Below are 13,564 nucleotides of genomic sequence, written 5' to 3'. Positions count from 1 at the left end.
AATAAGTCATAATATATTTTAAGAACTTACGAGTTCGTCATCCTAAACAGGTCTCAAGTTCAATTCACATATTAATTTTAACAACAAAAAAAAAAAAACTTTTGATAGGGGAGCTATTCCCTCTTTGATGACCTTATACGATGTGAATGTGAATTAATCAAATTCAGGAATTTTAGATACCAGATTATTTTAAAAACATAAGGAATGTGGATCTTCTCTAAATAGTGATATCACGATATTTTTGGTTCTCAAATATATTCATCTTTCTCTCTTTTTTCTTTCAAATGAAAGTCCTTAAAATATTTTAATTAGCAACACTGACAAAAGTACCTACCTACTATTCGAATAGCTATTGTGATCACCTAATTTTTAACTATATTTGAGTTTTTCATTACTTTGTAGTATGTAAATACTTACTAAGTTTAATCTTAATATTTTAGCCTTTATTTTATTTTTTATTAGGTTTAATTGATAAAATTGAAACCACAAAAATATTTTATATTCTTAGAGTAGTTTTTTTTATTTTTTTATTTTTGTTTTTGCAAAAGAAAGAAAATTCTTTTAAAATATGTATATTCTTATACTAGAAGTAGTTAGTTAATATTTTATCTTATTATTTCAATTTAGTAGGAATAATAATCTCTTTCACTTAACTAAAAAAAGGGAAGATTCCATATTGTTTTCATTTCACAAATTTTGCCCTTACCATTGGATTTCACGTGATCACAGTGCACACACCTGCACTTTGATTGACTTTATTATATATTTTATCACTCACTCCTTTAGGGATAATATACAAATGTCACTCTTTTGTTCCTTAGCCATCTCAGCTACAGATGCACATACTCACATAGTAAATTAATTCTTCAATGACAGCTAGCAAAGGTGGCCTTCCAAGAAACTTCCCAAATTCTTATCCCAATTCCAAATACAACTGCGTGCATACATGCCTATATATCTACGCACACAAAAACATAAAAGAAAAAAAAGGGACCTAATTCCTAAAAGAACTTCTGCCGTTTAACCTCTAATCTCCAAGAGATTTTTCTAAGCTAAGTGTCACGTCCTTAGTCATTAACTAAGTACACGTACGACACTTGACAATTTTATCACGTTCTTGGTATGCCAAGTCAGCCTTACTACACTCAAGATCGCTAAGAGAATGGTATAAAGAACACAAGAGAATTGTTAAAAGAAGTTTTGTATTAGAGAAAACTTGAATTGTTTGCTTGATGAATTATAAATGAATGGCCTCCTTTATATACTAGTCTCCTAGGGGCTAGTGTGCAAATATTAATTGTTACACAAGTCCTTAATATTTATAAGATAAAGGGCTTTCTCTAGAATTCTCTACAAACCTAGAAGATTCCAAGGGCTTTCCTAGTAAATCCATAAACATCTAGGATCTTCCAAAGGAAATGTCCATACTTCTCTAGAATCTTCTCACAAATGCAAGCATTCCTCCTATGTAAGCTTCCACATGGCATTAATATATGCCAAATGGCGCTTATGTGGCATGATGACATGGCGAGTCATCACACTCTCCCCCACCTAATGTTGCGACGACCGCGGCGCAATGTTGCTGCATAAACTCTCGGATCTTATCTTTGAATTGCCATAAATCTTCATAACGTTCCCATGTGGCCTCCTCCGGTGATTTCCCCTTCCAATGGACGAGGAACATTGCGGTGGCTTTTTGCCCTTATTTTCACCTGGCCTGATAATCAATAATAGCCTCAATCTCCCGATCATGCGAGGCGGTGATAGTAATAGGCGCTCGACTTGATTGGCCCCTACTTGGATCATCATTGTCTTCATGATAGGGCTTAAGCATGCTGACATGGAAGATAGGGTAGATCTTAAGATATGATGGCATGTCAAGCTTGTATGAGATCTTGCCTACCTTGGCGACTATCTTAAATGGCCCCTCATACTTACGAATCAGATTCTGATGCATGCCCCGTAGTGCCTTAAACTGTCTTGGATTAAACTTCACCATGACCATGTCCCCAACTCTATAGTCCATGGGACGCCGCTTACGATCTGCAAACTTCTTCATCTTCTTAGCTGCCTTATCCAAGTAGGACTTAGCAGTGTCAAGCTCCTCCCATCCTTTGGCCATATGATAAGCCCCCAAACTCTTTCCCTCGAACGCGGCTGGTAATGAATGTGGAGTTTGTGGCTGTTGGCCTGTGGCTAGCTCAAATGGTGTCCGTCTCGTGGACTCACTCCGCTGCAAGTTATAAGAGAATTGGGCGATGTCTAGTAGCCTTGACCAATCTTTCTGATACGCGCTTACATAATGCCTCAAATAGCATTTTAGTAAGGCATTGACCCGTTCCATTTGTCCATCTGTCTGTGGGTGGAAACTAGTGGAAAAGTGTAGTTCCGTGCCAAGTATGTCAAATAATTCTCTCCAAAAGTTCCCAGTAAAACGGGGGTCTCGATCACTGATAATATGCCTTGGTAAGCCCCAATACTTCACCACATTCTTAAAGAATAGCTTGGCGGATTCCTTGGCAATGCAACCTGGTGTGGTGGGCATGAAGGTGGCATATTTGAAAAATCTATCCACGACCACCATAATAGTACCATAACCGTCAGACTTTGGTAGGCAAGTGATAAAGTCCATAGTCACGCTCTCCCATGGATGCTCTGTAACTGGTAGTGGCTCCAAAAGTCCTCTGGGTTTTTGTTGCTCAACCTTGTCCTGTTGACAGACAAGACAAGTCTACACATAACACTCTATGTCATCTCACATGCGTGGCCAATAGTAGACTGACTCAACCAAGGCCCTAGTGCGACGTTGGCCTAGATGACCAGCCCACATTGTGTCATGACTCTCCCTTATAATCTGCCGTATAATGTCTCCAAACTTAGGCACGTAGACCCGTCGACCTGTGGTAAGTAGTAGGTCGTCTTCGACCCAAAAACGTCTCGTATTGCCCTGGTTGGCTAACTCGATAAGTTGTTTGGCTTCTGGATCGTGTTGCATGCCTTCTTTTATAGCCTCACGAATGTCCCATCTTGTTGAAGTGATTGCAGCAAGCTCGGCTTTTCGGCTCAAGGCATTGGCAACAACATTGCCTTTGCCCGGCTTATACTCCAGCACATAATCAAATTCGGCCAAGAAATCCTGCCATCGAGCCTGTTTTGGGGTGAGCTTCTTGTGCGTCTGAAAGTAGCTAGTAGCTACATTGTCGGTCTTGACCACGAACCTTGACCCAAGCAAATAATGTCGCCATGTACGAAGACAATGTACAATAGCAGTCATCTCCTTCTCTTGCACTATGTAACGCCGCTCCGTCTCATTTAATTTGCGACTCTCAAATGCTATGGGATGCTTATCCTGCATCAAGACACCCCCAATGGCAAAATATGAGGCATCTGTATGTACTTCAAATGTCTTGGCAAATTCAGGTAATGCCAAGACTGGCTCCTCTGTTACAGCTGCCTTGAGGTCTTCAAACGCCCTTTGACAATGCTCCGTCCAAACCCATGACTTGTTCTTCTTTAGCAACTCAATCAATGGTGCGGCCTTTGTTGAGTAGCCACAAATGAACCGACGATAGTAGTTAACAAGGCCAAGGAAGGATCTCAACTCAGTTACCTTTATAGGTGCCTTCCACTCCTGGATAGCACGTACCTTAGCCTCGTCCATGCGTAGCTCACCATTGCTAATAACATGGCCTAAGAAGTGCACCTTTGATTGTGCAAACTCGCATTTCTCCCTCTTGATGTATAGCCTGTTCTCCCGCAAGACTTGGAAAACCTTCCTTAAGTGCTTCATGTGCTCTTCCAAGGTGTTGTTGTAGATGACTATGTCGTCTAGGTAGACTACCACGAACTGATCAAGGTAGGGATGGAAAATCTTATTCATAAGGGTGCAAAATGTGGCAGGTGCATTGGTTAAGCCGAAAGGCATCACCAACCACTCAAAGGCTCCATATCTCGTCACACATGTTGTCTTTGGTTCATCCCCCTTTGCAATGCGAACCTGGTAGTAGCCCTTGCGAAGATCTACCTTGGTAAAATACTTGGCTTGCCCAAGTCTATCGAATAAGTCAGCAATGAGCGGGATCGGGTACTTATTCTTCACTGTGACCTTATTAAGTGCTCGGTAGTCTATGAACAAGCGTAGTGATCCATCCTTCTTCTTCTGGAACAATACTGGTGCGCCGAAAGGTTCCTTTGATGGGCGAATGTGACCAGCATCTAGCAACTCTTTCAATTGTTTCCTAAGCTCCTCTAGCTCGGGAGGTGCCATACGATCTGGGGAAAATGCGGGTGGCTTAGCCCCTGGCTCCAACTCAATCTTGTGATCCACCTCTCGCCTAGGCGGCAAGTGCTTAGGCAACTCCTCGGGCATGACATCTTTGTTTTCTTCAAGCAACTACTCTATGCAAGGTGGTAGTGTCTCTTGAAAACTCTTGTCTTCCTCCAGACTTGCGATGGTTGCCACGAACGTCGGCTCCCCCTTCTTGATCCCCTTGACAACCTGCATAGCTGAGAGTTGTGCTTGGCTCTGTCCGTGTGGCATAGACACTGTAGGTACCATGCAAACTCCTTCTCGCTCCATAACCAAGAGATGTTGGAGGTAGGGATCGATCAAAGTATGACAATGTCTAAAGAACTCTTGTCCCAATATGATGTCAAAGATATCCATAGCGGTTACGGTAAAGTTTGTCATACCTTTCCAAGTTCCTAATTTGACACCAACTCCATTAGCTACCCAACGAGCATTTTGTACCTCGGCATTCACGGTCTTGACGCGGGAGTTGGTTGGAGCAAGCTTCAATTCTAGTCTTTTTGCGGCAGCCTCAGTCACGAAATTATGAGTTGCTCCAGTATCCACCATTGCACGAGCAGGCTTGTTGTTGATGGTGAGATCCACGTACTGGTTTCCATTCTCGGTAGGTTGGATAGATTGCTTTGTGACAGCACCGCATAATCCGATCATACCTAACTGTGCGGTTCCCGAACTCTCTCCTTGCGGCTGCTCCTTCCGTTTATGGACCATGGCGCTAAGGCTCTTTAGGTCGGGACAATTCCTGAAGCTGTGCGGCCCTCCGCATATGTAACATCCTTTCTTCTCGGCCTGCACCTTCTTCTCGGTGTAGCCCTGACGGCCACTCTGCTTTTTGGAATCTTGAGTCTTGTAGTATTATTGTTGTATCTCCTTGACTTTGCCACGGTCTCGCCCACCTTTAACATTGTTAAACTTTGATTCTTTGACTTTCCCTTTGTCGTGCTTGTCATGCCTGAAATCCATCAATGATTCAGCCTCCACTATGGCTTGGTCTATATTTGCGACTTGTCGGCATTGTAACTCCTGCTTAGCCCAATTTTGCAACCCGTCCATGAAGTGGAACAACAAGTCATCATTGGTCAGGTTGGGGATTTGAAGCATAAGGGTAGTGAACTCCTTGACATAGACACGTATGCTCCTGTTTGCTTCAACTTCCTAAGTTTGCGCCTTGCCTCGTACAAGACATTGTTTGGAAAGAACTCTCGCTTGAACTCGTCTTTGAACTGATCCCACGTGCTAATAGTACATATACCTTTATCCATGTCGGCCATCTTCCTTCTCCACCATAGAATGGCAGTCTCTGAGAGGTACAACACCGCCGTGTTGATCATGGCCTCGTCGTCCTTCACTTTGCCGTGCTTGAAGTAGTTCTCCAAGTGCCAAAGGAAGTTTTCCACTTCTTGCGCATCACGAACACCTTTGAACACCGGGGGCTTGGGAGCCTCGATCTTGGCCTCCCTCGTCACCACAACATTGCTGGCTGCCTCGGTCACGCCAGCACTAACATGCTCCTCGAGTGACTCTATCTTTGTCTTCATAGCATCGATAGTACTCAAAGCCTCTATGAGTCTGCACTCTAAGGCAGTGATAGTTTGCCTTAGTTCCATCTCGGTCCGTATACATCCCTCCAAGTCATTTCGGATGCTCTCAATCTCTTCGAGAGTGTGCCCCTCAAGAACACTAAGGGTGCCTTCCACCTTCCCCAAGCGTAGGCCAAAGATCTCCACGGCGTCCATCCCCGCGTTCATCTTCATCACCCACTCTTTACCGAGCGAGACGTCCTCAGGCAGGACCTCCACTTCATCCTCGCTCGCCTCAATGGCAGATGGTTCTTGGGATGTAAGCCTTTCGTTTGACACAACCTCGAGTGGCACCTCCTGGCCCTTGTTGGTGGCATTTCTCTTTTTGTTACGGCCGCTCTTGCCAGCAGAATCCTGGATGACATTGGCTTGGGTGTTGGCAACATTAATGTCTCCGTCATTCACCATTCCCTTAGTCGCAACCTTTGCTTTGATACCACGTTGTCACGTCCTTAGTCGTTAACTAAGTACACGTGCGACACTTGACAATTTTATCACATTCTTGGTATGCCAAGTCAGCCTTACTACACTCAAGATCGCTAAGAGAATGATAGAAAGAATACAAGAGAATTGTTAAAGGAAGCTTTGTATTAGAGAAAACTTGAATTGTTTGCTTGATGAATTACAAATGAATGGCCTCCTTTATATACTAGTCTCCTAGAGGCTAGTGTGCAAATATTAATTGTTACACAAGTCCTTAATATTTATAAGATAAGGGCTTTCTCTAGAATTCTCTACAAGCCTAGAAGATTCCAAGGACTTTCCTAGCAAATCCATAAACATCTAGGATCTTCCAAAGGAAATATCCATACTTCTCTAGAATCTTCTCACAAATACAAGCATTCCTCCTATGTAAACTTTCACATGGCATTAATATATGCCAAATGGCGCTTATGTGGCATGATGACATGGCGAGTCATCACATAAGAGACCTAACCCCCCAAAAAGAGAAAATAGACAGATGCACACACAGTCACGAGGACGGCGGGAAAAGAAGAACGGAAAGCAGAAGTCAATTTGGGTTTCGAGTTTTCCGGTGCCGAGTCGAGGTTCCGGTTCGCGATTTCAGCGTTTCAGTCCAATAATTATTGTTTTGTTATTCCGATTGAATTGCAAATTTTCAGCTTTGTTCATCAATATAAAGGTCCATTCTCTTCTACTTTTTAAATAAAATTTTTACTTTGGCTAGCTTTAGCGGTGCTTCATGGATTTATCCGTTTAATTATGTTAATGTGAGATGAGATGTGTTGAATATATAACTAATATTATCTTGACATCTTAAACTTTTGATTAATATCCAACAAGGTCAAAACAAGTAGAGTTCTACATTTTATGAAGAATTATCGTGTAACACAGTCTTAAAATGGTACAATTACTGGTGTTTCTTCACTTTGTGTACACCAAAATTGTTCTAACTTTCAAAATCAAGATTTTAGTAGCTACGTGGTCTAGATATATCATCGATGTTTGGAAAAAATTATGAAAGATAAGACAAAAAGAGGAAGGTGCACAATATGATATGTTTCAATCATATGGAATGAAAAGTTTGAACACATATGGAGTTAATGGCCAACTGTTTTATGGATAGTTTGTTTGTTTAAATGATTAAAGTGTTTCATGTAGTATCTTTGTATTTCTTTTAGTAATACTAAGTTGCGTTACTTTTAGTGCTAGTTAGCATTTGTTTTAGTTTATTTATTGTGACGTGACTGAGATTTGTTGGATTTTAGGAGATGTTTGATTATGTTTGGATTAGTTGGAGGCTTACCCATATGTCACAATTATCTTCATAATTTGTGGCCTTACAACAATTTCAAAACTTAGAAAAATAAAACACTTATAAACAAACATCGTAACTTACTTTAGGCGCGATTAATATATCATTGTGATTATGGGTACAGTTCCCGTTGCATAGTCATGATACGTAAATCTCAACTCAAGTGCGCGTTTCACGTAACTTGACCATTCAAGTAATTAAAATAAACATGTTGTAAATCGCGGATGCGCTTCACGTGGCGCAATTTATAATATGTACAAAAATAACGAGTGCGCGACATCGCGACTTGTTCAAATAAATTTCATAAATATTAAAAGCGGTAAAAGACAACATGCACAATAAGTTTAAAACATATAATAAATCAGATAATTACGCCTAGTATTAATTGTTAAGTGACCGTGTTAAAACCATGGAACTCGGGAATGCCTCATACCTTCTCCCAGGTTAACAGAATTCCTTACCCGGTCTTCTGTGTTCGCGGATCATAAATAAAGTCAATTTCCTCGATTTGGGATTTAAAATAAATCGGTGACTTGGGACACCATAAATTATTCCAAGTGGTAACTCTGAATTAAATAAATAATCTCATTTCGATTAATGTCACTTTAATTGAAAAAACTCCCCTATCCCCTCTGAAAAAAGGAGGTGTGACAGCTATTAATATCGTAATAGTTAAAAATCATGATTAAGGGAGAACATGCCTATGCCAAATAGTTTATGGTCATTTGATGTTTTCTTTGGCTCTTTTTTCCCTTCGTAAGAAGAGAAGATATTCAAATTCCTTCATTTTTATCAACTTAATAATGTTTTCGTCAAGAAATTATTATTATAGCTCTTTTAAAATTACTTTTGTAAATTATAGAGTTACTATTCGATTAATCGAAGACCGGATATATAAGAAGCTTTTCACGGGAAAACAAAACAAAATAAGATCTCTATGAGTTTTGTACACAAAAAAAAACAAGTAGTATTATACGTACAAACATTGAACTTATTGTACTAGACATTTTAGAGGAAAGAGTTCCATCATTTAATATGACATTGTATATATATAGTTGAGGTCAACATTAGAAAGGAAAAAAAGAATTAATTTTTTGAAGGCGACAAATATTTATTAAATAATTAAAGCCAAAATAGAATTACATCATGAAAACATCTATGTTCTCTATATGAAAAGCAACAGAACAAAAAATATTTATAGAAAAAAAATTAACACATAATAATACTGAAGTATTATTTATATTCTTGTGATCTTTGACGTGTCATTGTTCATATAAAAACATATTAATAAAAATAAAATAAAATATTTCTACAATTCTAATGTTCAAATTTAAAATATGACAGAAAATTCCTTCAATAAAGTTGATGAGTGCAAATTTTTGGATTTAAAACATGTGAACAAAAGAACATTTTTAATTTTCATTACTAGAGAATCCAGTCTAATAAAAATAAAATAATGCACACACCTACCGCCTTTCCTTTTAAAATATTCTTCATTGTATAATTGGAAAAGCATATCAATTAATTTCACTCCACTCTAGCAGAATCTCACACTGCGAAAATTGGAAGAAACGATTGATGACTGTTGCTGCTCTGCAGTTTGCCTGTACCGACGATGTTTCCACCAACGTCGCCACTGCCGAGAGGTTTTTCCCTTTTTCTTTCATAGCCCCTTTTGCATATATGTATTAATTACTTACCAGTTTTTGTTATCTTTTTCGATTTAAGGATTTCTAAGTTACGTTGATGACTTTTGTTGCGTCCTCATTTGTCAATCACAGTTGTAGTTTTTTTTTTTTTTTTTTTGTGGTAATCTAAGAGCTTAATATTTGTATAGGATAAAATCGGATCATATTAAATGCTCATATAATAGAGCAATACGTGGAACTAGAGATAGGAGGAAAGCGAAACAGGTGGAAGTCAAGACCGGAGGCATCATTCTTGGTTGGCACCGCGAAGCCCCCAATGGGAATGTTGTTCGTGAAGACAAATGAATAACAAAGTTTTATATTATCAATGTGATGAAAACGATATAGGGTTGTGTGCTATCTAACATTCTTATTGTATTCTTCAATTGAATTGACTAACTATTTTATCTAGTTTATTGGTTAACAAGGTTAATATTACTCATAAGAATCTGTCGAGTTCCTACTCGCATATTCAAGCTAACCTAATGCCTATTATGTCTATGGAATTAGAACTAATAAAAATGCCTACAGAAATTAAATCACATTTTGACATTCTAGCATGGGTTATTGTGTTTGAAAAAAGCTGGTGCCGCTTCTTCATTGTATTCCATCAATGAAAGAAGTACGTCGTGTAGCAAGGGATGATGGTGAGCAAGCAGGCAAATTGAAACAGAGGCTGTGGAAACACAGGTACCTAGTTGTCATCGACGATATATGGAGCAGCAAAGCTTGGGATGATATAAGTCTATGGTTTCCAGATTGCAAAGGAAGTCATAGCCTACTTACCACAAGGTGCGGGAATGTAGCCAGTTATGCTGCTCCAGGTAAGCCTCCTCATCACATGCTTTCTCTAAGTCCGGAGAAAATTTGGTTGCAATCGAAGCTTCTTGAGAAAGTAGAGCTCTCTCCAGAATTAGTGAAAATTGGTAAGAAAGTTGCAGAAAATTGTCATGAAATGCCCTTGACCATTACTATAGTTGCCGGGCTTCTATCTAAATGCAACAATGGAGTATATGGATGGGAGCAAGTTGCACATGATGTAAAATCAGCAATATTTAAAGATCTTGGTAGACAATGTGAAAAGATCCTCGTGTTAAGTTACTACTATCTACCTCAACACCTAAAAGCTTGTTTTCTATATTTTGGAATTTTTCCCGAAGATGAAGAGGTTGATGTGAGAAGATTAGTGGAGCTATGGGTTGCAGAGGGGTTTTTAAAGCAAGCTGATAATAAAAGTTTGGAGAACATAGCTGAAAAATATTTGCAAGAACTTATAGACAGAAATCTAGTTCTTGTAAGCGAGCATAGTTTTTGGGGAGAAGTGGAAACATGTAAGATCCACGACCTCTTACATGAGTTATGCTTAAGACAAGACGAAGTGAGAACTTTCTACCTGTTATAAATAGTAAACTACGGAATAGCGTCACGCGTGTCTCCCGATCATCCAAACGGGATTGTCTAATGATTGTTCGCCTGATTAGCAATTTTTATTGGTTCAACTCTCATCGCTGTGATCAAAAGAAAATACGCACTATTGTCTATCAAGAAGCACGCAGACATGCGGGGAGAGAGTTTAGGATTCAAGAATTTCAAAATGATCAGAGTATTTGATTTGAGAAAGTTATACTTTTATGGTAAAATTCCAACTTTAGTATTTGATTTGGTGCATCTAAGGTATCTATCCTTGTACATTAGAGACCATGAATTTCTCCCTCTTTTCAATCTTCAAAAGTTGCAAATTTTGATCATTGAAATAGGAAAGAATTGGGCAGATAAGATACCTTTAAACATTTGGAGGATGCCGCAGTTAAGGACTCTACGCTTTATAAATTCAGGATGGTTATGTCCTCCGATTATGCCTAGTGGTGAAGAGAAGCATGCGGTTTTAGAACACTTGCATACTATAACTGGTGTTGGTCCTGCATGATGTGAAAAGGAAATTTTTGCATTAATGCCTAACTTGAAGAACTTGGAAATCGTGTAGAACGGAGTTGCTCATGAATTGTGGATACATGTTTCCTCTTTGCCTCTAATTGAAGCACTTAGAATTATAGTTGGAAAAATGGATGACAATATCTTTGCCCAGTACAAGTTGCATGCACGTAAAAAGTTTTTGAAATATCGAAGTACCTTTCCACCAACCCTTAGAAGGCTGACATTAGGGGGGACGTGTCTTCCTTGGAAGGCTATGGACATTGTTGGCATGTTGCCTAACCTCGTGACACTCGAATTGGAAGACGACGCATGCGGAGTTGAATCCGAGACCACATGTACGGGAACCCACTGAAGGAGGGTTTCCTCTATTAAAGTTCTTGTCACTGTGTCATATGCTTTGTTTCACCGAGTGGAAAGCTACTGAGGATCATTTTCCAGTCCTTGAGAGACTTTTTATATCCCACTGCCTGTGGCTAGAAGAGATCCCACAAGAATTTGCAAATATTCTTACACTGCAGTTGATCGAGTTACATGACTGTTGTATTCACCTAGCCTTATCAGCACAGCAGATTCGACAAGAGCAAGAAGACACTTTTGGAGGCCAAGTGACAAATGTCCATACATACATTTGCAGACAAGGTAAGACCATCCATGTTTCATGCTTTGACATACATTTTTTTCTTCTGGAGTTCTGATTGGATCAACTTCATGACTAATGTGTAATGTGTTGAAAAAAACTATCGATTGAACTGAAAGAAGAAGAGAAAAGGGAGAGGAGAGGGGGCAAATTTCAATATAAATAAAACTTCTGAACATGTTTTGACTAAACAAACTACCCTAAAGCCTTCTAATCCTTTCATTCCTCTTGTGGCCGTTTCCAGACACTAAAATCAGATGCACATTGCTTAGCCTCCAGTCTCCACTCCTTTAATTTGACAATTCCAGTACAGTAAAAGTTTTTTAATATGGTTGAGAGAGTATTAGTACAGAGTTTTTTTAATTTGACAGTTCAAAGACGAGGAAGGCAAAGTATTGGTAGAGGAGGCACACATTAAGCGAAAATGGAAGACATACTTCCATAAGCTCTTGAATAAAGAGGGGACAGGAATATTGTGTTGAGCGATTTAGAACACTCCGAGAGGCGTCGAGATTTTGGGTTTTGTAGGCGTATTAAGTTTAAGGAGGTTAAGGGGGCTACGAGTAAGATGAGGAGGGGAAAGCGACCGGGTCAGATGAGATATCGGTGGAATTTAGGAAAAGCGCAGGCAAGACAGGTGTGGAGTGGCTGACTGGGTTATTTAATGTCTTTTTAGGACGACAAAGATTCCCCAAGAATGGGGTGGAGTATAATGATTATGTTGTACAAGAACAAGGGCGATGATAGAAATTGCAACAACTATAGGGGTATCAAACTACTTAGCCACACAATGAAAATTTGGGAGAGGGTGGTGGAATGTAGGGAAGGTAGGGGTATCTATTTCCGAGAACCAATTCGGATTTATGTCGAGGCGATCCACTACAACATCCATTCATCTTGTTAGGAGATTATTGGAGCAGTATAGAGAGAGGAACAAGGACTTATATATGGTGTTTATTGACCTAGAAAACGAATAGGACAAAGTTCTGATGGAGGTTCTATGGAGATGTTTGGAGGCAAGAGTTGTGCATGTAGCGTATCAAGGCGGTTAAGGACATGTACGATGGGGTCAAAACCCGGGTAAAAGCAGTGGGAGGAGAATCAAAGTACTTCCCAGTACTGATAGGTTGCACCAGAGATCAACTCTTAGCCCTTTTCTCTTTGCCTTGATGATGGAGGTATTGACGTGGCATATTTAAGGGGAGGTGTCATGGTGTATATTATTTGCAGATGATATAATATTGATTGACGAGACATGCAACGGGGTTAACACTAGGCTGGAGGTTTGGAGGCAGACCCTGGAGTCTAAAGGTTTCAAGTTGAGTAGGACTAAGATGAAGTATTTGGAGTGCAAGCTCAGTAACATAACTCGTGAGATAGATGCGGAAGTGAGGATTAATACATAAGTCATCCACAAAAGAGAAAGTTTCAAGTATCTGGGGTTTATAATCTAATGAAATAGGGAGATTGATGATGATGTCATACATCGTATTAGAGTGGGGTGGATGAAATGGAAGCTTGCATCCAGTGTCCTGTGTGATAAGAAGTGCCACCAAGACTTAAAGGTAAGTTCTATAGAGTGCTTGTTAGACCAGCTATGTTGTATGGGGCGGAGTGTTGGTCTGTCAAGAACTCGCA

At 39.7% G+C, this 13,564-nt stretch overlaps 1 protein-coding gene and 1 long non-coding RNA gene across 2 annotated transcripts; one reads left to right on the top strand and one right to left on the bottom strand.

The window, feature by feature from the left end:
* Positions 1-4,393: 4,393 nt before the first annotated feature.
* LOC138901969 (uncharacterized) lies at positions 4,394-5,020 on the bottom strand. The gene has a single exon (XM_070189770.1). It carries the CDS (start codon positions 5,018-5,020, stop codon positions 4,394-4,396), a length of 627 nt encoding a protein of 208 aa, XP_070045871.1.
* A 4,160-nt stretch (positions 5,021-9,180) lies between these two features.
* Positions 9,181-9,787, top strand: LOC138900683 (uncharacterized). The gene is made up of 2 exons (XR_011411813.1): positions 9,181-9,312; positions 9,504-9,787. It is a non-coding gene; the product is annotated as an uncharacterized lncRNA (long non-coding RNA).
* Positions 9,788-13,564: the final 3,777 nt, after the last annotated feature.

Source organism: Nicotiana tomentosiformis, chromosome 11, assembly GCF_000390325.3.
Source record: "Nicotiana tomentosiformis chromosome 11, ASM39032v3, whole genome shotgun sequence".
In the NCBI taxonomy this organism is placed as follows: Eukaryota; Viridiplantae; Streptophyta; class Magnoliopsida; order Solanales; family Solanaceae; genus Nicotiana; species Nicotiana tomentosiformis.
Note: the sequence above shows the minus strand (reverse complement) of the source record. Positions and strands in the feature narration are given on the sequence as shown.

Bases quoted from the DNA above. Each gene is read 5' to 3' on its own strand.
- LOC138901969 (XM_070189770.1), bottom strand. From the start codon at position 5,020: ATGGTCCATAAACGGAAGGAGCAGCCGCAAGGAGAGAGTTCGGGAACC.